At 42.0% G+C, this 27,197-nt stretch overlaps 1 protein-coding gene across 9 annotated transcripts in view; it reads left to right on the forward strand.

The window, feature by feature from the left end:
* Nucleotides 1-25,482, forward strand: part of GDPD2 (glycerophosphodiester phosphodiesterase domain containing 2) — a 223,337-nt gene extending 197,855 nt beyond the window's left edge. For all 9 annotated transcript variants that reach the window (XM_053699059.1, XM_053699062.1, XM_053699061.1 and 6 more), the window contains one exon: nucleotides 24,570-25,482. In XM_053699059.1, the coding sequence (XP_053555034.1) occupies nucleotides 24,570-24,613 (44 nt within the window). In that variant the 3' untranslated portion in view covers nucleotides 24,614-25,482. The remainder of the gene's footprint in view (nucleotides 1-24,569) is intronic.
* Nucleotides 25,483-27,197: the final 1,715 nt, after the last annotated feature.

The following is a 27,197-nucleotide window of genomic DNA, read 5'->3' on the forward strand; positions in this document are numbered from 1 at the left end:
TTCAGACACCCACGATGGGCGGGGCTATCTAAGGCGGCGGTTTACTGGTGCACGCCATTTTCCCCTTCATTCACTGTGACCAGATAACAATCTCACTGGAAAGTGCATAATAAAGTTTAAATCTGTGCTTTTGGGACCGGACAGCTGCTCACTATACTGCAGACGCTGTTGTTGATATTTTGCGAGTTCCGGATCATTTACTACTGTAGAGAGATTCTATCCGGTGTCAGCAAGGCAAGTAGGCTCCTCAGCAAAGCTAAGCTGAGGTGAACAGGTTGTAAATAGCACTTGCATACACTCTATTTAGTTACTTACTGCAGAATATATATATATATAAAAAAAAAGGTTACGTTTTAAAATTTAAAGTGACAGTAACGTTTTTTGTGTTTAATTTTTTATTAAAATTTAAGTATTTTTTTGTGGTAAATTGTTCCATTGTGAGTCAGAATGGACCAAGATGCCTTGCAAAATGCTTGTTTTGGTGCTATGTGGAACCACCTATCCCTTCTGTTCCTTATGTTTTGAGAGAACTTTAAATTACAGGGATAGATTTTTTTCTGAACCAACATTGTCTAAGGCAGATACTGTTAGGTGCCTAACGACAATGTTCACTATATACCGCAGCTTTCTCCTCAAGTGTTTAAAAATGTTATTGCCCACTCATACAGTGCCCTGCGCTTCCTCTGTAACTCCACCTGGAGTCACGTTGCAAGACATCGCTTTCCTCATGCCCTCTGCAGTCTCTGATGCGTTGTCTGCTTTTCCCATGCTGCAGGGAAAGCGCAAGAGGAAAGGTAAACTTTCAGTAAGTGAGGTTGCTAACTCTGTTGTTGCTATTATGAATGCCCCCTCCCAGAAGCCTGAAGAGGAGGATACTTTGGTAGCATCTGAAGGTGAAATCTCAAACAGTGTAATTCCTCCTACTGATTCTGAAGTTGTATCCTCAGGTTTCAGCTAGAACACCTCCGTCTGTTACTCAAGGAGGTTTTAGCTACTCTGGATGACAGCCACACCATGGTTGTTGTCAATCCTAAAAGGTCCAGTAAGCTACATAAGTATTTTGATGTACCTTCCATGGTGGAAGTTTTTCCTGTACCAGATTGAGCTACTGAGATTATTGCTAAGGAATGGGAGAGACTGGGTATCCCTTTTTCTCCATCCCCTGTATTTAAAAGGTTTCCTATAGCAGATTCTATCAAGGAATCTTGGCAGACGGTATCCAAGGTGGAATTTCCACGCTAGCCAAGAGAACTACTATTCCTATAGAGGATAGTTGTTTCTTTAAGGATCCTATGGATAAGAAATTACAGGATATGTACACCAGGGTTTACAATGACAACCCGCGGTTTGTATGGCTACTGTCACTAGTGCTGTAGCATACTGTTTGATGCCTTTTCTGAATCTATTAAAAACAGACTCTTCCCTTGAAGAAATCCAGGTTAGGATAAGGGCCCTTAAGTTGGCCAACTCCTTTACCACGGATGCTTACCTTCAGGTTATTAAGCTGGGAGCTAAAATTTTGTTTTTTGCCATACTGGCCCGCAGATCTTGGTCTGCGGATGTGTCATCTAAGTCTAAACGTTTGGCGATTCCTTACAAAGGAAAGACTTTGTTTTGGCCGGGGTTGATGGAAATAATTGCTGACATTACGGGAGGAAAGGGACCTTTCCTCCCTCAGGATAAGATAAATAATCAATAGGGATGTCAGAGTAATTTTCGTTCCTTTCGAAATTTCAATGGAAATCCTTTCACTTCCTCCTCCAAGCAGGAGCAGTCCAAGCCTTCCTGGAGTCCTAATCAGTCTTGGAACATGGGAAAACAATCCAAAAAGCCTGCTATTGCATCAAAGCAGCATTTGGGGTCTGCCCCGATCCGGGACCGGATCTTGTGGGGGGCAGACTTTCATTTTTCGTTCAGGCTTGGGTACGAGATGTTCAGGATCCCTGGGCGGTGGACATCGTGTCCCAGGGATACAAACTAGAGTCAAGACCTTTCCCCCCAGGGGCAGTTTTCTGCTTTCAAGATTATCTGTAGAAGACACAGAGAGAGGCGTTCTTACACTGTGTTCGGGACCTCTCCGACCTGGGAGTGATGGTTCCTGTTACAATGCAGGAATGAGGTCTGGGGTTCTATTCCAATCTTTTCATGGTTCACAAAAAAGGGAACCTTCAGACTGATTTTAGATCTCAAGAGTCTAAACAAATTCCTCAGAGTGCCGTCCTTCAAGATGGAAACTATTCGTTCCATTCTTCCTTTGGTCCAGAATGGTCAATTTATGACAATGGTGGATTTAAAGGACGCGTACCTGCATGTTCCCCTACACAGGGACCATCACAAGTTTCTACAGTTTGCTTTTCTAGTCAAACACTTTCAGTTTGTGGCTCTTCCATTTGGTCTTACCACAGTTACCAGAATTTGCTCAAAGGTCCTGGGATTGCTGCTAGCGGTGCTCCGATCGCGGGCATTGCAGTGGCACCTTATCTGAACGACATTCTAGTTCAGGTGTCTTCTTTTCAACAAGCAAGATATCACACGGAAATGTTGTTATCTTTCCTGTGGTCTCACGGATGGAAGGTGAATTTGGAAGAGAGTTCCTTTTCTCTTACATGGTGTATCCAGTCCACGGATTCATCCTTACTTGTGGGATATTCTCAATCCCTACAGGAAGTGGCAAAGAGAGCACACAGCAGAGCTGTCCATATAGCTCTCCTCAGGCTCCGCCCCCCCAGTCATTCTCTTTGCTGCTCTAACAAGTAGCATCTCCACGGGAGGGTAAAGAGTATGTGGTGTTAGATTTGTAGTTTTTATTTCTTCAATCAAGAGTTTGTTATTTTAAAATAGTGCCGGTTTGTACTATTTACTCTGAGGCAGAAAGTGATGAAGATTTCTGCTGAGAGGAAAAAGATTTTAGCATGTTGTAACTAAAATCCATTGCTGTTCCCACACAGGACTGTTGAGTACCGGAGAACTTCAGTTGGGGGGAACAGTTTGCAGGCTTAACTGCTTAAGGTATGCTTAGTCACTTTTTTCTAACAAGACTTGGTAATGCTAGAAGACTGACAGAAATCCCCATGTGGGAAGGTAAGCCATTTTCTGAGACTCAGTATAGAAGGATGGCTTAGTTAAAGGGCTTAAATACTGGTGGACACTGTTATGGGCTAAATCGATTATTTTATTAGTATAATCTCATATTTGTACAAGTGTTTTTTACGTTTGGAACACTTTTTGGGGTTTTAATACGCCTGGCATATTGTTAGACACCTAATTTGACTCAGGAGGCCCCACAACTCCGGAGTGAAGAGGGCCTCATTTTCGCGCCTCAGTTGCGCAGTTCTTTTGCAAGACAGCTTCATGCAGCTTCACGTGTAGAGTCCAGAGATTGTAGGAGGACTCCAGGGAGGCTTATTTTCGTCCAAAAGTAATCCCCAAGGAAGGTAGGGCCACAGCAGAGACTGTGGCACCGTGCTGTAGTGTGTTAAACCGGTAGCCTGCTTCAATTTGCTCCGGTTTGGGCAATAAGGGGTTAATTGTCTTGAAAATTTGTGTGCAATCATTTCAAAGCATTAGGATCATGTGGTGAAATTTTCATAAAGATTGGATGTTTTTTGGAAATTTGGTAAAAAAGTGTGTGCTTTTTATTATTTAAAGGCACAATAACGTTTTTTCAAAAAGTGTTTTTTACTGTATTTGAGTGCTGTCTAAGTCTGTCAAACATGTCTGAGCCTTCAGATAGACCCTGTTCTGTGTGTTTAAAAGCCATGGCGGTACCCCCATTGCATTTGTGTTTAAAGTGTGCTAAGGCATCTAAACATTTTAAAGACCATGCAGTGACACTTAAAAATGTAGCCCAAGATGATTCTTTAACGGAAGGTAACGAGGATAGTCCTTCTTCCTCTCCCCATGTGTCGACACCAGTTACGCCTGTGCAATCGATGCCTAGTACCTCTAGAGCATTGGCCCCTATTACCTTACAACAATTAGCAGCAGTCATGGATAATTCCCTTGCAGCATTTTTATCCAAACTGCCAGTTTTTCCAAAAAAGCGCGATAGCTCAGTTTTAAGAACAGAGGATGAGCAATCAGAAGCTTTGGATGATTTATCTGTAGTACCCTCACAACACTCTGAAGTGGCAGTGAGGGACAGTCTGTCTGAGGGAGAAATTTCTGACACAGGAAAAGTTTCTCAGCGGGCAGAGTCAGATTCCTTAGCGTTTAAATTTAAGCTGGAACACCTCCGCGTCCTGCTTAAGGAGGTTTTAGCTACGCTGGATGATTGTGACCCCATGGTGGTCCCAGAAAAATTGTGTAAAATGGACAGGTTTGTAGAGGTCCCTGTATACACTGAGGCGTTTCCGATCCCGAAGAGGCTGGCGGATATTGTGACTAGAGAGTGGGAGAGACCAGGTGTACCCTTTGTTCCCCCCCCATCTTTAAGAAAATGTTCCCCATAAACGACCCCAGGCGGGACGCGTGGCAGACGGTCCCTAAGGTAGAGGGAGCTGTTTCAACACTTGCTAAGCGTACAACTATACCAATAGAGGACAGTTGTGCTTTCAAAGATCCTATGGATAAAAAATTGGAAGGTTTGCTGAAGAAAATGTTTGTTCAGCAAGGTTTCCTTCTTCAACCAATTGCCTGCATTATTCCGGTAACTACTGCAGCGGCCTTTTGGTTTGAGGCACTGGAGGAGTCGCTCCAGAGGGAGACTTCATACGACGAGGTCATGGATAGAATTCATGCTCTAAAGCTGGCTAATTCTTTTATCACTGATGCCGCTTTCCAATTAGCTAAGTTAGCGGCGAAAAATTCAGGTTTTGCCATTATGGCGCAAAGAGAGCTTTGGCTCAAATTGTGGTTGGCTGACGTGTCGTCCAAAACAAAACTATTAAATATTCCTTTCAAGGGGAAGACCCTATTCGGCCCAGAGTTGAAAGAAATTATTTTGGATATCACTGGGGGAAAGGGCCATGCCCTTCCACAAGATAGACCGTTTAAGGCCAAAAACAAGGCTAATTTTCGCTCCTTTCGCAACTTCAGGAGCGGACCTGCTGCAACCTCTGCTGCCGCAAAGCAAGATAATGCTTCCCAGCCCAAAGCAACCTGGAAACCCTTGCAGGGCTGGAATAAGGGTAAACAGGCCAAGAAGCCTGCGCCTGCTACCAAGACAGCATGAAGGGGTAGCCCCCGATCCGGGACCGGATCTAGTAGGGGGCAGACTCTCTCTCTTTGCTCAGGCTTGGGCACGAGATGTTCCAGATCCCTGGGCATTAGAAATTGTTGCTCAGGAGTATCTTCTAGAATTCAAGGACTCTCCCCCAAGGGGAAGGTTCCACATTTCTCGTTTGTCTTCAGACCAGACAAAGAAACAGGCGTTCTTACGCTGTGTAGAAGATCTTCTAAAGATGGGAGTGATACACCCAGTTCCAATTGCAGAACAAGGACTGGGCTTTTACTCAAACCTGTTCGTAGTTCCCAAAAAGGAAGGAACTTTCAGGCCAATCCTGGATCTAAAAATTCTAAACAAATTCCTCAGAGTTCCATCTTTCAAAGTGGAAACCATTCGGACAATCTTGCCGATGATCCAGGAAGGTCAATATATGACTACCGTGGATCTAAAGGATGCGTACCTACACATTCCTATCCACAAAGATCATCATCAGTTCCTAAGGTTCGCCTTTCTGGACAAGCATTACCAGTTCGTGGCCCTTTCTTTCGGGTTGGCCACCGCTCCCAGAATTTTCACAAAGGTGCTAGGGTCCCTTCTAGCGGTACTAAGACCGCGGGGCATTGCAGTAGCACCTTACCTAGACGACATCTTAATACAGGCGTCGTCTTTTCACAGCACCAAGGCTCATACGGACATTGTTCTGGCCTTTCTAAGGTCTCACGGGTGGAAGGTGAACGTAGAAAAAAGTTCTCTGTTCCCGCTCACAAGGGTTCCTTTCCTGGGAACACTAATAGACTCGGTAGAAATGAAAATCTTTCTGACAGAGGTCAGGAAGTCAAAATTCCTCGGCCTTCTGTGGCTCAGTGCATGGAGGTAATCGGTTTAATGGTCGCGGCAATGGACGTTGTCCCTTTTGCCCGAATTCATCTAAGACCACTGCAACTGTGCATGCTCAAACAGTGGAATGGGGATTATGCAGATTTGTCTCCTCAAATACAAATGGACCAGAAAACCAGAGACTATCTTCTCTGGTGGTTGTCTCAGGATCACCTGTCTCAGGGAATGAGCTTCCGCAGATCGGAGTGGATCATTGTCACGACTGACGCCAGTCTGTTAGGCTGGGGTGCGGTCTGGGACTCCCTGAAAGCTCAGGGTCTATGGTCTCGGGAAGAATCTCTTCTCCCGATAAACATTTTGGAACTGAGAGCGATATTCAATACGCTCCAGGCATGGCCTCAACTAGCGGAGGCAAAATTCATCATATTTCAGTTGGACAACATCACGACTGTAGCGTACATCAATCATCAGGGAGGAACAAAGAGGAAGTAACCAAGATCATCAAATGGGCGGAGGATCACTCCTGCCATCTATCTGCAATTCACATCCCAGGGGTAGACAACTGGGAGGCGGATTTTCTGAGTCGTCAGACTTTCCATCCGGGAGAGTGGGAACTCCACCCGGAGGTTTTTGCTCAGCTGACCCAGCTATGGGGCATTCCAGAGTTGGATCTGATGGCGTCCCGTCAGAACACCAAACTTCCCCTTTACGGATCCAGGTCCAGGGATCCCAAGGCGGCATTGATAGATGCTTTAGTAGCGCCTTGGTTATTCAGTCTAGCTTTTGTCTTTCCACCGTTTCCTCTTCTCCCCCGGCTAGTAGCCAGAATCAAACAGGAGAAGGCTTCGGTAGTTCTGGCCACGCAGGACTTGGTATGCAGACCTAGTGGACATGTCATCGGTTCCACCATGGAAACTGCCATCGAGGCAGGATCTTCTAATTCAAGGTCCATTCAAGCATCCAAATCTAGTTTCTCTGCAACTGACTGCTTGGAGATTGAACGCTTAATTCTAGCTAAGCGTGGGTTTTCTGAATCGGTTATAGATACTCTGATCCAGGCCAGAAAGCCTGTCACCAGGAAAATTTACCATAAGATATGGCGGAAATATCTTTGTTGGTGTGAATCCAAGGGTTACTCGTGGAGTAAGGTTAGGATTCCAAGGATATTGTCTTTTCTCCAAGAAGGATTGGAGAAAGGTTTGTCAGCTAGTTCCTTAAAGGGACAGATATCTGCTCTGTCTATCCTGTTACACAAGCGTCTGGCAGCCGTACCAGACGTTCAGGTGTTTGCACAGGGCCCTAGTTAGAATCAAGCCTGTCTACAAACCTGTGGCTCCTCCATTGAGTCTAAATTTAGTTCTTTCAGTTCTTCAAGGGGTTCCGTTTGAACCTTTGCATTCCATAGATATTAAGTTATTATCTTGGAAAGTTTTGTTTTTGGTAGCTATTTCTTCTGCTCGAAGAGTTTCTGAATTTTCTGCTTTGCAGTGTAATTCACCCTATCTGGTGTTCCATGCTGATAAGGTTGTTTTGCGTACCAAACCTGGTTTCCTTCCAAAAGTGGTTTCTAATAAGAATATTAACCAGGAAATCATTGTTCCTTCTGTGTCCTAATCCAGTTTCTAAGAAGGAATGACTGTTACACAATCTTGATGTGGTTCGTGCTTTAAAATTCTATTTAAATGCAACTAAAGATTTCAGACAAACATCATCCTTGTTTGTTGTCTATTCTGGTAAGAGGAGAGGTCAGAAAGCGACTGCTACCTCTCTTTCCTTCTGGCTAAATAGCATCATCCGATTGGCTTATGAGACTACTGGACAGCAGCCTCCTGAATGAATTACAGCTCATTCCACTAGAGCTGTGGCTTCCACATAGGCTTTCAAGAATGAGGCTTCTGTTGAACAGATTTGTAAGGCAGCGACTTGGTCTTCACTGCATACATTTGTCAAATTTTACAAATTCAATACTTTTGCTTTTTCGGAGGCTATTTTTGGGAGAAAGGTTTTGCAAGCAGTGGTGCCTTCCGTTTAGGTTACCTGACTTGTTCCCTCCCTTCATCTGTGTCCTAAAGCTTTGGTATTGTTATCCCACAAGTAAGGATGAATCCGTGGACTGGATACACCATGTAAGAGAAAACAGAATTTATGCTTACCTGATAAATTACTTTCTCTTACGGTGTATCCAGTCCACGGCCCGCCCTGGCAATTAAGTCAGGTTCAAATTTAATTTTTTGTAAAACTACAGTCACCACTGCACACTATGGTTTCTCCTTTTTCTCCTAACCGTCGGTCGAATGACTGGGGGGGCGGAGCCTGAGGGGAGCTATATGGACAGCTCTGCTGTGTGCTCTCTTTGCCACTTCCTGTAGGGATTGAGAATATCCCACAAGTAAGGATGAATCCGTGGACTGGATACACCGTAAGAGAAAGTAATTTATCAGGTAAGCATAAATTCTGTTATTTCCAAATGCAAAGGTGTTCTCTTGGGAACTATAATAGATTCCTTATCAATGAAGATTTTTCTGACAGAGTCAGGAAATCAGAGATTTTCGATTCTTGCTTAGCACTTCAGTCCTCTCCTCGGCCATCAGTGGCTTAGTGTATGGAGGTAATTGGGCTGATGGTAGCGGCAATAGACATCATCCCGGTCGTCCTTTTCCATCTCAGACCTCTGCAGTTAAGGCGCAGGCAGTGGAACAGAGATTATGCAGATCTGTCTCCGCGATTACTGCTGGAGCAGAAGGCAAGGGATTCTCTATTTTTGGTGGTTGTCTCTGGGTCATCTTTCCCAGGGAACCTGCTTTCGCAGAACCTCTTGGGTGATTGTGACAACAGATGCCAGCCTTCTGGGAGGCTCTCTAAAGGCTCAGAGAACAGGGACTCGATCGGAGTGTGTTCTACCCATAAACATTTTGGAACTAAGAGCAATCTTCAATGCTCTCCCGGCCTGGTCTCAGTTAACTTCGGCCCGGTTTTTCAGATTTCAGTCGGACAATTTAGCCTCAGTTTTTCATCAACCATCAGGGAGGAGCTAGGAGTTCCTTGGCCATGATAGAGGTAGCCAAGATCATTCAGTGGGCAGAGACCCACAATTGCTGTGGCGGACTTCCTGAGCAGGCAGACCCTTCACCCGGGGGTTGTGGGAGCTCCATCCAGAAGTGTTTTCCAGCCTGATTCTCAAATGGGGTCAGCCGGAATTGGATCTCATGGCATCTCGGCAGAATGCCAAGCTCCTGAGGTACTGTACTGAGAGACGCTCTAGCGGTACCTTAGAATTTCAGTCTCGCATACCTATTGTCTCCGTTCGCCTTTTTTCGAGTCATTGCTCGAATCAAGCAGGAGAGGGCGTCGGTGACTCTCATTGCACCGGCGTGGCCTCACAGGATTTGGTATGCAGACCTGGTGGACATGTCATCTATTCCACCTTGAAGAACTCAGTTGGGGAAGGACCTTCTATTTGAAGGGGCCTTCCTTCATACCAATTTGGTTTCTCAGAGTCTCACTGATTGGAGATTGAACGCTTAAATTTATCCAAGCGTGGATTTTGGATTCAGTCATTGAGACCTTGATTCACGTAAACCTGTGACTAGAAAGATTTACCATAAGATATCTATATCGGTGTGAATCCAAAGGCTACTCTTGGAGTAGAGTTGGGATTCCTAGAATTCTGTTTTTTTCTCCAAGAAGGTTTGGAGAAGGGTTTATTGGCAAGTTCCCTAAAGGGTCAAAAATCTGCCTTCTCTATTTTGTTACTTATTGCGGTTTTTCCTTATTTGGATGATATTTTGGTACTAGCTTTAATCTTTTCATTTAGCAGAATCTCACTTGAAACAACTAGTGTGGTTTCTTCAAGACATGGTTGGAGGACAATTTACAATAGAATTTCTTGATTCCTTAGACAAGGGTCACCTTTTTAGTTTTCCAGATAAGAGTTAGTGTCTGATTCTTTCTCTTATAGACTAGAGACGAATTAAGTTAATTTTAGTTTGTCTAAACTTTCAGTCTCTATTATTTCCATAATTGGTTATGTGCATGTAAGTTTTAGGTCTCATGACTGCAGCGTCAGGTGTGATCCTCTTTGCTCGTTTTCGTTTGAGGCCTCTATAGCTTTGCATGTTGCACCATAGGTGCACGGATTATTTTGAGATATCACAACTGATATACTTAAATCCAAAGACTCTTTTCTCTCTGATTTAGTGGTTGGACTATCACCTTATTGTTCAGGGGGCCTCATTTGTTTGTCCTAACTGGACTGTATTCTCAACAGATGCAGGTTTTTCAGTCTCTGATAGCACTAGGGGTTTGGAAACCTCAGGAGGCGAGGTTACTAATCAATATTGTAGAACTCCATGCTATTTTCATGGCTCTTCAGGCGTGGCCTCTATTCAAGAGATAACTTTTAAATTTGTTTTCAATCAGACAATAACACAACAGTGGCATATGTCAATCATCAAGGAGGGACCCGCAGTCCTTCAGTTATGGAGGAAGTATCTTGGATACTTCCTTGGATGAAATTCAACTCTTGTCTAATTTCTGCGATTCATATCCCAGGTGTAGACAATTGGAATGGGAATTATCTCAGCCGTCAGACTTTATATCCGGGGGAGTGCTCTCCATCCAGATGTGTTTTTTTCATCTTGTACAGATGTGGGGTCTTCCAGAAATAGATCTGATGGTCTCTCGTCTAAACAAGAAGCTTTCCAGATACCTTTCCAGGTCCAAGGATCCTCAGGTGGAGATGGTGGATGCTCTAGCAGTTCCTTGGTTTTTACCAATCTGCTTACATTCTTCTGCCTCTCCAAGATCATAATGGAACGATCTTATGTGTTTCTGATAGCACCAGCTTGGCCTCTCAGATTTTGGTATGTGGACCTTGTCAGTATGTCAAGTTGCCAGACTTGGCCACTTCCTTTAAGGCCAGACCTTCTGTTTCATGGGCAGTTTTTCCATCAGGATCTCAAATCTCTAAATTTGAAGGCATGGCCATTGAACGCTTAAGTTCTTAGTCATAGAGGTTTCTCTGACTCAGTTATTTGGTAGAAAGGTTCTTCAGGCAGTTGTCTCAGCTTGATTCTAATGCCTTTAATTTGTTTGTTTTTTAAATTTTTAAGAAAACTTAATTAATGTTTGGGATTTAATTTCTCAGCGGAAATAGCTGTTTTTATTCTATCCCTCCCTCTCTAGTGACTCGTGGACTTCAACATCTTGGGTATTATATTCCATACGTCACTAGCTCATGGACTCTTGTCACTTACATGAAAGAAAACATAATTTATGTCAGAACTTACCTGATAAATTTAATTTCTTTCATAGTAGTCCATGAGACCCACCCTCTTTTTTTGTATAAAGCACATTATTTTTTCCAGTTCCTCTTTTTGTATGCTTTTTACTCCTTTTTATACACCTCACTTCTTGGCTATACATTAAACTAAGGTATGAATGAGGTGGAAGGTGTATTTATAGGCATTTTGAGGTTTGGGAAACCTTGCCCCCCCCCCCCTCCTCCTGGTAGGAATGTATATCCCATACGTCACTAGCTCATGTACTCTTGCCACTATGAAAGAAATTAATTTATCAGGTAAATCCTTACATAAATTATGTTTTTGTGGGGGGGGGGCGGCAGTTTAGGGGTTAATAGGTTTAGTTTAGTAGTTACGATGTGGGGGGCTGGAGGTTTAGGGATTAATACTTTATTATAGTTTTGGCGATGTAGGGGGCCGGCGGTTTAAGGGTTAACAGGTTTATTTAGTGTTGGGGTGGCGGATTAGGGGTAAATAGGTTTATTTAATAGCCGCAATGTTGGTGGGCGGCAGATTAGGGTATTGGTGTACTTTGTAACATTTTAGTTATGAGATTTGTGAAACATTTTTGTTTTGCAAAATCCATAACTACTGCTCTCAGATGACGGAATGAATCGTGTCGGCATAGGCTGTAACGCAAGCATTTAAGACTGCACAACCTGTAATATGGGGCTATGGAAAATCCCGCACTCAAACGTCATTTTCTTGAGTACGGAATGGACGTTGCGTTACAGGCTAATATGCTTGCTGTATAGCTATACCGCCGCGACCCGGTGTTACTAGAAGTTAATGTCCTAGATTTACATACATATGTACAGCTCTTGCAGGGTCTGTGTCCACATTTGAAAGAGCCTTCTATATTACCAAGCTAATTGTTTTTTTTTCCCTTGGATGTTGTTTTCATTACCCTTTCACCAATCGTGGTGGCCCTTCTTGCTACACATTGTAGGCCATTTTCTTTTCCTTTATTATAGCCTGGATCTGCATATAGGATAGGAAGATTTTTTTTTTTACTATCTTACATATAATATTGTATTGTTTACTGTATCTTGTAACAAAATAACATTTAGATGAAGAATTAGCTAGTTGTATTACTGTGGTATTGTATTAACTCTTTTCTAGGTATTTTGGCTACTTCTTCCCTGATATTGTTACACATTTTTTAACCTGGGCTTGGGATTCTTCAGAATATGCAGTGTAGTTGAAACAACTCTAAACAAGCTTGTCCTGCAATTGTTCTCCTGGGCATTCTTTTGTGTATGTCTCAGGGAAGACGCATGAATTCTACATTAGACCAGGAGTTAGAATCTACATCTTTTATTTTTAAGATAGAGCATTTAAATTCTCTTTTATGTGTGTGTTGTTGACTCTTGGTGTCTAAGAACCAACAGTCAACAGTCAGTGAAACCACCGGACTTATTATTCAAATCTTCAGCTAAGCCTGCAGGGTTTTTTTTGTTTCTGAAGCAATTTTCATGAGTTCATATCTAAGGAATGGAGCAAACCAGTTATTCCCGGTTCCTACTAACAAGCTTGAACTTTGGGAAAAAATTCCAAAAGTAGATGGAGCTATTTCTACTCTGACTAGCAGAACGATTCCATTAGAAGATAGCACATCTTTTAAGGATCCCATAGACAGGAAGCTAAAAGCTTATCATAAGAAGGCATTTCAAGAAGCAACGGTTTCTTATTTAGACCACCAGTCAGCGTGACGTGCATGGCTGGTGCTATTTTCCTTTGGTGTGATTTTGAAATGGTTTCAGAAGAAATCTCTTTTGAGGAGATTCAGGATCGCCTTAAAATGATCAATATAGCTAATTCTTTTATTTGGGTTACCATTGTGGAAATAATTCATATAAATGCTAAGAATCTAGTCTTAGCTTACTCGTAAAGAATTATGGCTAAAGTCTTGGTAATCAGAAATGGTTTCAAAGAGTAGACTTTTGTCACTTCTCTTTCAAGGGATGATTTTTTTTCCCTCAGGGTTGCATGCAATCATTGCTACTGTGACTGGCGGTGAGGGAGCTTTTAAACAACAAGATAAGCAATCTAAGTACAAGTCGAGGCCAGCTGGATGTTTTTGTTCCTTTTGCCAATTTAGGAGCCAAAAATCTTCAGATAAGAATATACTCTTTAAAGTACTGTTGAAAATTAGGTGATTCTTGGAATATCTCCAAGCAAACCAAGATATCTGTCTTTGATCATAAATCAGCATGAAGGTGCGGCCCCCAATCCAGATGTCTGGTAGGGGGCAGAATGAAATTATTTCAGAAGGCATGGTTCAGATCTGTTCAGTATCCCTGAGTTTTAAACATAGGCTTTATCCATGCCTCCTCACGGAAGGTTTCTTTTGTTTCACATTTGCAATGATCCTATAAAGGCAAGTGCCTTTTTCCAATGTGTTCTACACATCTGAAAGATATGGACATGATTGTCCCAGTTCCAGTATCAGAACAAAATGTAGGATTTTCTCAAATCTATTCATAGTTTCAAAAAAGTAGGGAACATTCGTACCCATCTTAGATTACTTAGAAAACTCTGAACAAATTCTTTAGAGTCCCCACTTTCAAAATAGAGACAGGGACAAAATTGCTCCTGTTTCAACAGGGACAGTTTATGATCATAATTAACTTGAAGCTCATGTACCTTCATAATACCATTCACAAGGTGCAATATTCGGACTACAATTTCTTGCAGTTAGTATTGCTTGGATGAAATATATGACAAGAAATAGTCTATTATCAGCTATTAAATGTGGATGTGTAGCTAAGTATAATTATCTGCGGATTATTAACTGAAATAAGCAGAATACAATTCACTTAGCATTTGATAGAGTAGTTTAGCAAGGTAGTAATCAATATCAACAGATCAAAAGAGTTCTGTTTAGAAACAGCAGACACAGAGTTAACTTGATTTGCTTGAGGTGCTAATTTGAAAACTGGTCAGAGAAACGTGTTCAGAGACAGCAAGCAGTGAATTAACTGAAAAGCAATTAGTTAATATGGTAAATCAGCTATGCAGTATGTAGGCAACCAGGTTCACAGTATGCAAGTGTTAGCAATAATCTTGGTAGTGAATACAAGGCAGTTCATTTGTTTGCATAAAATCAAATTAAGGTTATTCCTGATTGCATAGAGTAGGCAGCGGATTCACAGCTAGATATGAAATAGTGATAATACAAAAGTTCAAAAGTCACTTCAATATTCACAGAATACTTGCGGTTATTAGATGAAAGAATTAGGCAGAATTCCTGCAGCAGTTTATTCCAGATAGCTGAATCTTCCAGAAGAGTGTAGATGAAGAGGCTGTGAATAAGCAGGTTAAGTGCAACAGGTAAGTAAGATGAGTTAAATCCACTGTAGTAACTTAATCATCACCTCATATTACTGCTCACGCTACTAGATCTGTTTCTACTTCCTAGGCTTTTAGGAAGGAGGCTTCTGTAGCTGCAACTTCTTTTCTTCATACATCTACAAAGTTTTAACATTTTTATGTTTTTGCCTTCTCCTACGAGGTTGCTTTTGGCAGGAAATTCCTCCAGGCCGCAGTATCTGGTCTATGATCCTGCTTTTCCTTGTTGTCCCACCCTTTTTGTTATTTTGGACTCCACTGCTTTGGTAGTATATCCCTCAGGCAATGGCTTGTGGACTCTCACCACTTTTATGAAAGAATACAAAGTTTATACTTGACTGATAAACACATTTTTTTTTTGGTGCTGAGAGTTCATGAAACCTGCCCTTGTTTCTTTTCTTGTTGGCGACAGTTTGCACCTCATAAACCCTGCTTTGTTTTTCCCTGCTCTTCTTTTATGTTCCTTTTCTCCAACATAGGTGTGTCCGGTCCACGGCGTCATCCTTACTTGTGGGATATTCTCTTCCCCAACAGGAAATGGCAAAGAGCCCAGCAAAGCTGGTCACATGATCCCTCCTAGGCTCCGCCCTCCCCAGTCATTCTCTTTGCCGTTGTACAGGCAACATCTCCACGGAGATGGCTTAGAGTTTTTTGGTGTTTAACTGTAGTTTTTATTATTCAATCAAGAGTTTGTTATTTTAAAATAGTGCTGGTATGTACTATTTACTCTGAAACAGAAAGGTGATGAAGATTTCTGTTTGTAAGAGGAAAATGATTTTAGCAACCGTTACTAAAATCGATGGCTGTTTCCACACAGGACTGTTGAGAGGAATTAACTTCAGTTGGGGGAAACAGTGAGCAGACTTTTGCTGCTTGAGGTATGACACATTTCTAACAAGACGATGTAATGCTGGAAGCTGTCATTTTCCCTATGGGATCCGGTAAGCCATTTTTATTACATAAGAAAAAAAAAGGGCTTCACAAGGGCTTTTAAGACTGTAGACATTTTCTGGGCTAAAACGATTGATATATAAGCATATTTTAATACTTCATAGCTTTGAGGAATTATTTTATTCTTGGGAATTATGTAAAATAACCGGCAGGCACTGTATTGGACACCTTATTCTCTAGGGGCTTTCCCTAATCATAGGCAGAGCCTCATTTTCACGCCTCTATTGCGCACTTGTTTTTGGGAAGCATGACATGCAGATGCATGTGTGAGGAGCTCTGATACATAGAAAAGACTTTCTGAAGGCGTCATTTGGTATCGTATTCCCCTTTGGGCTTGGTTGGGTCTCAGCAAAGCAGATACCAGGGACTGTAAAGGGGTTAAATATAAAAACGGCTCCGGTTCCGTTATTTTAAGAGTTAAAGCTTTCAAATTTGGTGTGCAATACTTTTAAGGCTTTAAGACACTGTGGTGAAATTTTGGTGAATTTTGAACAATTCCTTCATACTTTTTCACATTTGCAGTAATAAAGTGTGTTCAGTTTAAAATTTAAAGTGACAGTAACGGTTTTATTTTAAAACGTTTTTTGTACTTTGTTATCAAGTTTATGCCTGTTTAACATGTCTGAACTACCAGATAGACTGTGTTCTGTATGTGGGGAAGCCAAGGTTCCTTCTCATTTAAATAGATGTGATTTATGTGACACAAAATTTAGAGAAAATGATGCCCAAGATGATTCCTCAAGTGAGGGGAGTAAGCATGGTACTGCATCATCCCCTCCTTCGTCTACACCAGTTTTGCCCACACAGGAGGCCCCTAGTACATCTAGTGCGCCAATACTCCTTACTATGCAACAATTAACGGCTGTAATGGATAATTCTATCAAAAACATTTTAGCCAAAATGCCCACTTATCAGCGAAAGCGCGACTGCTCTGTTTTAGAAAATACTGAAGAGCATGAGGACGCTGATGATATTGGTTCTGAAGTGCCCCTACACCAATCTGAGGGGGCCAGGGAGGTTTTGTCTGAGGGAGAAATTTCAGATTCAGGGAAAATTTCTCAACAAGCTGAACCTGATGTAATTACATTCAAATTTAAATTGGAACATCTCCGCGCCCTGCTTAAGGAGGTGTTATCTACTCTGGATGATTGTGAGAATTTGGTCATTCCAGAGAAATTATGTAAAATGGACAAGTTCCTAGAGGTCCCGGGGCCCCCCGAAGCTTTTCCTATACCCAAGCGGGTGGCGGACATTGTAAACAAAGAATGGGAAAGGCCCGGCATACCTTTCGTCCCTCCCCCTATATTTAAGAAATTGTTTCCTATGGTCGACCCCAGAAAGGACTTATGGCAGACAGTCCCCAAGGTCGAGGGGGCGGTTTCTACTCTAAACAAACGCACCACTATACCCATAGAAGATAGTTGTGCTTTCAAAGATCCTATGGATAAAAAATTAGAGGGTTTGCTTAAAAAGATGTTTGTTCAGCAAGGTTACCTTCTACAACCAATTTCATGCATTGTTCCTGTCACTACAGCAGCGTGTTTCTGGTTCGATGAACTAGAAAAGGCGCTCAATAAAGATTCTTCTTATGAGGAGATTTTGGACAGAATTCATGCTCTCAAATTGGCTAACTCTTTCACCCTAGACGCCACTTTGCAATTGGCTAGATTAGCGGCGAAAAATTCTGGGTTTGCTATTGTGGCGCGCAGAGCGCTTTGGCTAAAATCTTGGTCAGCGGATGCGTCTTCCAAGAACAAATTGCTTAACATTCCTTTCAAGGGGAAAACGCTGTTTGGCCCTGACTTGAAAGAGATTATTTCTGATATCACTGGGGGCAAGGGCCACGCCCTTCCTCAGGATAGGTCTTTCAAGGCCAAAAATAAACCTAATTTTCGTCCCTTTCGCAGAAACGGACCAGCCCCAAGTGCTACGTCCTCTAAGCAAGAGGGTAATACTTCTCAAGCCAAGCCAGCCTGGAGGCCAATGCAAGGCTGGAACAAAGGTAAGCAGGCCAAGAAACCTGCCACTGCTACCAAGACAGCATGAGATGTTGGACCCCGATCCGGGACCGGATCTGGTGGGGGGCAGACTCTCTCTCTTCGCTCAGGCTTGGGCAAGAGATGTTCTGGATCCTTGGGCGCTAGAAATAGTCTCCCAAGGTTATCTTCTGGAATTCAAGGGGCTTCCCCCGAGGGGGAGGTTCCACAGGTCTCAATTGTCTTCAGACCACATAAAAAAACAGGCATTCTTACATTGTGTAGAAGACCTGTTAAAAATGGGAGTGATTCATCCTGTTCCATTAGGAGAACAAGGGATGGGGTTCTACTCCAATCTGTTCGTAGTTCCCAAAAAAGAGGGAACATTCAGACCAATCTTAGATCTCAAGATCCTAAACAAGTTTCTCAAGGTTCCATCGTTCAAAATGGAAACCATTCGAACAATTCTTCCTTCCATCCAGGAAGGTCAATTCATGACCACGGTGGATTTAAAGGATGCGTATCTACATATTCCTATCCACAAGGAACATCATCGGTTCCTAAGGTTCGCATTTCTGGACAAGCATTACCAGTTTGTGGCACTTCCGTTCGGATTAGCCACTGCTCCAAGAATTTTCACAAAGGTGCTAGGGTCCCTTCTAGCGGTGCTAAGACCAAGGGGCATTGCAATAGTACCTTACTTGGACGACATTCTGATTCAAGCGTCGTCCCTTCCACAAGCAAAGGCTCACACGGACATTGTCCTGGCCTTTCTCAGATCTCACGGGTGGAAAGTGAACGTAGAAAAAAGTTCTCTATCTCCGTCAACAAGGGTTCCCTTCTTTGGAACAATAATAGACTCCTTAGAAATGAGGATTTTTCTGACAGAGGCCAGAAAATCAAAACTTCTAAACTCTTGTCAAATACTTCATTCTGTTCCTCTTCCTTCCATAGCGCAGTGCATGGAAGTAATAGGTTTGATGGTAGCGGCAATGGACATAGTTCCTTTTGCGCGAAATCACCTAAGACCATTACAACTGTGCATGCTCAGTCAGTGGAATGGGGATTATACAGACTTGTCTCCGACGATACAAGTAGATCAGAGGACCAGAGATTCACTCCGTTGGTGGCTGTCCCTGGACAACCTGTCACAGGGGATGAGCTTCCGCAGACCAGAGTGGGTCATTGTCACGACCGACGCCAGTCTGGTGGGCTGGGGCGCGGTCTGGGGACCCCTGAAAGCTCAGGGTCTTTGGTCTCGGGAAGAATCTCTTCTCCCGATAAATATTCTGGAACTGAGAGCGATATTCAATGCTCTCAAGGCTTGGCCTCAGCTAGCAAAGGCCAAATTCATACGGTTTCAATCAGACAACATGACGACTGTTGCGTACATCAACCATCAGGGGGGAACAAGGAGTTCCCTGGCGATGGAAGAAGTGACCAAAATCATTCAATGGGCGGAGACTCACTCCTGCCACTTGTCTGCAATCCACATCCCAGGAGTGGAAAATTGGGAAGCGGATTTTCTGAGTCGTCAGACTTTTCATCCGGGGGAGTGGGAACTCCATCCGGAAATCTTTGCCCAAATTACTCAGTTGTGGGGCATTCCAGACATGGATCTGATGGCCTCTCGTCAGAACTTCAAGGTTCCTTGCTACGGGTCCAGATCCAGGGATCCCAAGGCGACTCTAGTAGATGCACTAATAGCACCTTGGACCTTCAAACTAGCTTATGTATTCCCGCCGTTTCCTCTCATCCCCAGGCTGGTAGCCAGGATCAATCAGGAGAGGGCATCGGTGATCTTGATAGCTCCTGCGTGGCCACGCAGGACTTGATATGCAGACCTGGTGAATATGTCATCGGCTCCACCATGGAAGCTACCTTTGAGACGGGACCTTCTTGTTCAAGGTCCGTTCGAACATCCGAATCTGGTCTCACTCCAACTGACTGCTTGGAGATTGAACGCTTGATCTTATCAAAGCGAGGGTTCTCAGATTCTGTCATTGATACTCTTGTTCAGGCCAGAAAGCCTGTAACTAGAAAAATCTACCACAAAATATGGAAAAAATATATCTGTTGGTGTGAATCTAAAGGATTCCCTTGGGACAAGATAAAAATTCCTAAGATTCTATCCTTTCTTCAAGAAGGTTTGGAGAAAGGATTATCTGCAAGTTCCTTGAAGGGACAGATTTCTGCCTTGTCTGTGTTACTTCACAAAAAGCTGGCAGCTGTGCCAGATGTTCAAGCCTTTGTTCAGGCTCTGGTTAGAATCAAGCCTGTTTACAAACCTTTGACTCCTCCTTGGAGTCTCAATTTAGTTCTTTCAGTTCTTCAGGGGGTTCCGTTTGAACCCTTACATTCCGTTGATATTAAGTTATTATCTTGGAAAGTTTTGTTTTTGGTTGCAATTTCTTCTGCTAGAAGAGTTTCTGAATTATCTGCTCTGCAGTGTTCTCCTCCTTATCTGGTGTTCCATGCAGATAAGGTGGTTTTGCGTACTAAACCTGGTTTTCTTCCGAAAGTTGTTTCTAACAAAAACATTAACCAGGAGATAGTCGTGCCTTCTTTGTGTCCGAATCCAGTTTCAAAGAAGGAACGTTTGTTGCACAATTTGGACGTAGTTCGTGCTCTAAAATTCTATTTAGATGCTACAAAGGATTTTAGACAAACATCTTCCTTGTTTGTTGTTTATTCTGGTAAAAGGAGAGGTCAAAAAGCAACTTCTACCTCTCTCTCTTTTTGGCTTAAAAGCATCATCAGATTGGCTTACGAGACTGCCGGACGGCAGCCTCCTGAAAGAATCACAGCTCATTCCACTAGGGCTGTGGCTTCCACATGGGCCTTCAAGAACGAGGCTTCTGTTGATCAGATATGTAAGGCAGCGACTTGGTCTTCACTGCACACTTTTACTAAATTTTACAAATTTGATACTTTTGCTTCTTCTGAGGCTATTTTTGGGAGAAAGGTTTTGCAAGCCGTGGTGCCTTCCATCTAGGTGACCTGATTTGCTCCCTCCCTTCATCCGTGTCCTAAAGCTTTGGTATTGGTTCCCACAAGTAAGGATGACGCCGTGGACCGGACACACCTATGTTGGAGAAAACAGAATTTATGTTTACCTGATAAATTACTTTCTCCAACGGTGTGTCCGGTCCACGGCCCGCCCTGGTTTTTTAATCAGGTCTGATAATTTATTTTCTTTAACTACAGTCACCACGGTATCATATGATTTCTCCTATGCAAATTTTCCTCCTTTACGTCGGTCGAATGACTGGGGAAGGCGGAGCCTAGGAGGGATCATGTGACCAGCTTTGCTGGGCTCTTTGCCATTTCCTGTTGGGGAAGAGAATATCCCACAAGTAAGGATGACGCCGTGGACCGGACACACCGTTGGAGAAAGTAATTTATCAGGTAAACATAAATTCTGTTTTCTTGGATATACAATAGACTGAGATATACAGGGAAGTGAGATTCATTAAAAGCTCTTGGTATCTTTTGCCTCCTCTTAGTGGTCAGGTTTTGAATTTCACAAGTAATGGCTTGTGGACTCTCTTTTATCTTTGCCTGCTAATAGACAGTTTGGGTTTTTCTTGTGTCTTTTAGATCCTCAGAGTTTGATCTAGACCGGAGTTAGCTCGACACCAGGGTGAATCTTGGGTGCTGGTTTTGTCTTATGGACAGGAATTTTTCCTGAGTTCTTGCGAAATTTAACCTTCGGTTTTTGCCCACCAGTCCCCCTTCAGGTCCTCATTGACAAGGGGGAAGAGAGTGATCTCTCAGCCGAGGTCGAGACTTTGGCACGGAGTTGGTGCATCTGTCATAACAGACTTACATGGTATACCGGTTGGGGAAATCAGTCCCAGGGTTCCGTTCAGATCTCCCTGTTCTGAGATTTTTTTCTCTTAAGCTCTTCCGGGGGGGTTTTGAATTTGTTGCCTCCTTGACCGTGGGGAGTGAGTGTCTTAGGGTGGTTCGTGGCTTGGGAGTTTTTCTTCTAATTATTCCTTTGGTTCCTCAGCGAGCTTTAAGCTTGGAGGATTTGGTCTTCTGGGGCTATATCAGATAGAACCTCTTAGTAGGAAGATCTTCCTTTGGAGATCTTCTTTTGTAGAAGGAGAGTACCTCCTGCTAGATGGGGGGGGTCTTGTTTTTGGTGGGCGGAGGCCCACTTTGGCTCCTCGCCAGCGACCCTCTCTATGAGCGTACTTCTCAGGATCAGATGTCCCCTACCATCGTTCCCTGTTCGAACGTTGGTATCGGATGGGGAGGATGATCAAGTTTTCAAGGCTCCGGCCTTTTCATCCAGAGTATGCTGGACATCTAGCATCCTTTATGGGTTTCTTTTTAACCTTTTCTCTTTCAGGCCACATCACACTTTGTTGTGGATGGTTCGACCCTAGCAGAAGCAAGCATCTGTGAGAAAGTTTGCTCCGTTTATATCTACGAGTTATATCGCAGTTTAGGGGCTTTGCCTCCATGGACCTTGTTACAGGAATTTGCTGGGGCAGGGTCCTTGTGTTCATCACAATCTGAAACTCTCTGAGGCTGTCTGAATGGAATTGAACGCTTAGTCCAGGATGCCCTGGTGAAGGGCCTTTTCGGTGACTTCCTTAGGGGGCAAATTTTGGCCCTATCGGTTTTACTGCTCGAGAGGCTCACAGAGCTTCTAGATGTCCAGTCTTTGGGTCAGGCTCTGACTAGATCAGGCCTGTGTTTAGATCTAGTGCTCCTTTTAGGAGTTTACATCTTGTTCTAAGTTTTGCAGAAGGCTCCGTTTTAGGCTTATGCATGGTGTTGACATTAAGATTTTCTGTCTTGGAGGGTTCTTTTTCCACTGTTTTTTGCTTCGGCACGCACTGCCTTGCATTGTGAGTTCCCTTACCTAGTTTTTTCTTGCAGCTAAGGCTGTGTTTCGTACTGGATTAGGTTTACTCCTGTGGTTTCAGATTACAACATCAATCAGGAGATTGTGGTTCTTTCTTTGTGTTCTAATCCTTTTCTTCAAAGGAGCTGTTATTTCATAACTGGGATGTGGTTCAGGACTTGAAGTTCTATCTCCAGGTTCCGGGGATTTTTTCCTTGTTTGTGTCTATTCTGGGAAGCGTGAGGGGCAGGATGCCTCATCCACTTCTTTGTTTTTCTGGTTGAGGAGCATTACTCGCTTAGCTTATGAGTAGGCGGGATACAAGCCTCCTCAGAGGATGAAGGCTCATTTAACTAGAGCTGTGGTTTCCTCTTGGGTCTTTTGAAAATGAGGCCTCTATGGATTTAACTGTAAGGCATCTACCTGGTCCTCCTTTCATACGTGTTGAAAGTTTTTACAATTTTTACGTTTTTTGCTTCAGCGGAAGCAGCTTTTTGGAGAAGGTATTGCAGGCTGTGGTGCTCTCAGAATGGGGTCCGCCTCTCTTTTGCCCTCCCGTTTTCATTTAGTGTCCTCTAGAGCTTGGTTATATGTTTCCCACAAGTAACAAATGAAGCCGTGGACTTTCCTCATATTAAGATGGAAAACATAAATTATGCTTACCTAATCATTTCCTTTCCATCTGTATGAGGAGAGTCCACGGTCCACGCCTGTTTTCTCCGTTGGGAAGACCAAAATTTTTAGTTCTTCTGGCACCATTTATACCCTATTTCTTTTACTGTTCCTTGTTCCCTTGGCAGAATGACTGGGGGATGAGGGGAGTGGGGGAGGTATTTAAGCCTTTGGCTGGGGTGTCTTTGCCTCCTCCTGGTGGCCAGGTTCTGTATTCCCACAAGTAAGGAATGAAGCCGTGGACTCTCCTCATACAGATGGAAATTAAATTATCAGGTAAGCATAATTTATGTTTTTTATCGTTTCAATGCACTGTGCAGGTGGTGGAATGACACAAATGTACCTCCTGAAGCAGTACAATGGTATTAAAGTCAAAATTAAACTTTCATGATTCAGATAGAGCATGCAATTTTAAACAACTTTCCTATATTCTTTTGTTATCAAATTTGCTTTGTTCCTTTAGTATCTTTTATTGAAGAGTAAAACTCTCATAAGAGCTCAGGAGTGCAGCAGTGTTTTGCAACATTATTTGTAGCTTTGTTATACAATATTGCCAAACACTGCTGCCATAGAGTACTAAAGTCACATGCACACTCCTGAGCTCTTATGAGCCTACCTAGTTGTACTCTTCAATAAAAGATACCAAGAGCACAAAGCAAATTTGATAACAGAAGAAATTTGATAGTTGTTTAAAATTGCATGCTTTATCTGAATCATGAAAGTTTAAAGGGACAGTCTACTCCAGAATTGTTATTGTTTAAAAAGATAGATAATCCCTTTATTACCCATTCCCCAGTTTTTACATAACTAACATGGTTATATAAATATACTTTTCACCTCTGTGATTACTTTTGTATCTAAGCCTTTGCAGACTGCTCCCTTATTTTAGCTCTTTAAACAGACTTGCATTTAGCCAATCAGTGCCCACTCACTTGTAAATCCCCAGGTGTCGCCACAATGTTATCTGTATGGCACACATAGTGAAAAACTGCCAAATGCATTAAAATGAGGGGCGGCCTTCAAGGTTTTAGAAATTAGCATATGAGCCTTCCTAGGTTTAGCTTTCAACAAAGAATACCAAGAGAACAAAGCAAATTTGATGATAAAAGTTTCATTTTGACTAGACTGTCCCTTTAATTTCTACTGTCTTTACTGTCCCTTTAAATTTGGCTCATCGTAGCTTACAAATCTAGGAGCAATTTATGAGTTTCTCTGGTACTGTTTATTGATAAAGCCCTGCAAAATACATACTAGCAGGTTCATAAACTTTGTCTCTGGGAACTACAACCTTCCTCAAGCATACGCATAGTGACAGCCTTGCGTCCTGCCATACATTCTCTGGTCTTTTAGAGACATAATGCCACACTGTGCCCATTCATACTGCAATACCAGCACACTTTATTTATACTAATCTTCTAGTATAAATACATCATGACTTTCTTTTTTCTCCCCAGATGCAGAAGGAGTACTACTCATGAAGATACAGAATTTAACTTAATGAATCAGTGGAAAGAACCTTTCTTGTACTGCAAACTTGGGGATGGAAGAGTCAATTAAAAAAAGAAAACCCTGCTCAGCTGCCTCTGTACAAATAACCAGTTATCGGGATGCAGTTGCCTTACCAGCACTCAGAACCAGGGTGTTGGAGCATAAGCCACCAGTCATGTGTAATAAATCACATTCACACAGAACTGTTCTGGGTACCATATGTAATCCATATTTTTGTTTTCTAGAAACTGAAAAAAATTAGCGTGGGAAAAGCAGATAAAAAGCTTCCACTATGTTTTTCTTCATATTTTCATAAATCTTGTGTTTCTTGGGTGTGTATAGTAGTCTGGATTTTTAGAACCAGTGTTTGATTCTCTGTTCTGCTATTATTAGGTGAGTCTATGTTTTTGTTACTATAGTTTGTCTCTGCTGGTAATTAAGTATTACTGGGGTTTAGGTGTTGGGCTAAAAGGGTTACTAAATGAAGTATTTGATTACTTCCCATGTAAATAAATACCTACTCAGGAGTATGTGTAAATTACATTTTGTACATGCTCATTTTACCTCAAGCATCTCCATCTGGTTTGGTTATGAATAACCTCAAGTAGAGGTCCCATGTAAAATTGCACTAAAAGAAAGACTTAGTCTGAAAAACTGTCAACAAATTTCCTGTAGTATCAGTGGTTCAACACTAGAGGGTAGCAGTTGTCCATATCATGATCTAACAGTGACAGTACCTTCTTCCTAGGAATTATTTTTCTTTTTCCTAATTGATTTGTGAGGTGCCATAATTTTTTTGTATATCACACTCTAGTGTTGTTTTATGTAAGTAAAAATATTTGGATATAATGTTTGTTACATAAACTGATAAAATTGTAACATCGTTGTGCAGTGGTTTTTCTTAAACTTTAAAAATGTCCATTCATCAAATACTGCTATTTATAAAATGGGAACATGTAAACAATAGTTACATTGGATCCCTTTTAAAGGTTTAACAACATGCAATTCAAAAATAAACCACAGCTTTTAGTAAATAAGAAAAATGTAATTACTAAGGGTGCTCTGGACAAAAACGCAATAAAAATGATGGGTCCTTGAAAAATTATGTTGGTTCATAACCACTTTTTAGCAAGTCTAATCCTTGGGAGGTGTATGATTACCTCTGTATAGACCAACATGTAGCTACGTTTTTTTATATTTTATGCTTGTATAGAAGAGGATTTTAGAAACCATAAAAAAGGCAAAATCATGTAGTTTTATTATCTTATTTTTTTGACTAAGCCAAACTGGTAATGTTTTTAGTAACATTATTGTTTACTAGTGAACCAAAACAATACTTCTTCATTACTGGTGTAAGACCATCTACAAGGCTGGTGTAAACGCTGATAAAATACATATTTGTTTCCACAGATAAAATTCACGTTGTTTCCACTCCATACATTTACTCTCCCATAACTTCATTTTCCTTCTTAATACAGGGAGAGTCCACAGTTGCATTCCTTTCTTGTGAGAAATACTGAACCTGGCCATCAGGAAGAGGCAAAGACACCCTAGCCAAAGGCTTAAATACCTCCCCCACTTCCCTCATCCCCCAGTCATTCTGCCAATTGTTGCTAGTTTCTATATTCAACATGTTTTGAGACCTTTGCCTATTATGTCTCAGAGAGCAATCACCAAAAACACCTGAATTGTCAGTTTGTTCGGTTGTATCCATTGTTCACCTTATATATATGTCGCTATTAAATGAAAAAATAAGTTATATAAAAAGGTCTCCAAATACGAAAATTATATATGAAATATACAGGATTATAAACTAAAATTATATTGCTAACGAGATGCGCTGCTCAAACACAGAAATATATACTACAAACAGAAATAGGTAAAACCCAAATTAGCAGCGCTTCTCTATAACAGGCTAATTTATGTATATAGTCTAGATGGAAATTGCCTGATAAGTTAAGCAATATACATTGAGGTATATCAGTCGAAAGCCAACTGATAAAAACGGATTTTTAAGTGCAAAGAGTGGGCATTTGCCCAGATGGAAAAGAAATATCCCTCTGGGCCAATACCAACGCATTCGTAGAAATTGTACACATTTAGACGATTTCTATGAAGAATCAGATATTCTGGACCAGAGGTTTAAAGAAAAGGGTTATGATGCGGGTCTTCTATCCAACATTAAAGATAAGGTTAAAAAGATGGATAGAAATAATATGCTTAATAAGAATAATGAACAACCCGATGGAAATACTATATGTAACATTGAAAAGACTAATGACATAAGATTTATCACTACATATAGTCAAGGGAGCAGAGATATAGAGAACATCTTGAAAAAACATTGGTCCATCTTGACTCTAGACCCTATATTGGGTAAAGTGTTGCCTGATGGACCAACTATGACTTTTAAGAAAAACAAAGATTTAAAAAACCTCTTAGCGCCTTCAAAACTTAAGAGCTTACCCAAACCCTCCGTAGCAAGAGAATCACATTGGCTCAGTAGAACCAATGGTACTTGGCCATGTGGAACTAAAAACTGTAATATGTGCAATCGCATCATAAAGGGGGATACTTTTAAAGATGCAAATAGC

The sequence above is a fragment of the Bombina bombina genome, chromosome 1, assembly GCF_027579735.1.
Source record: "Bombina bombina isolate aBomBom1 chromosome 1, aBomBom1.pri, whole genome shotgun sequence".
NCBI classification, from domain to species: Eukaryota; Metazoa; Chordata; class Amphibia; order Anura; family Bombinatoridae; genus Bombina; species Bombina bombina.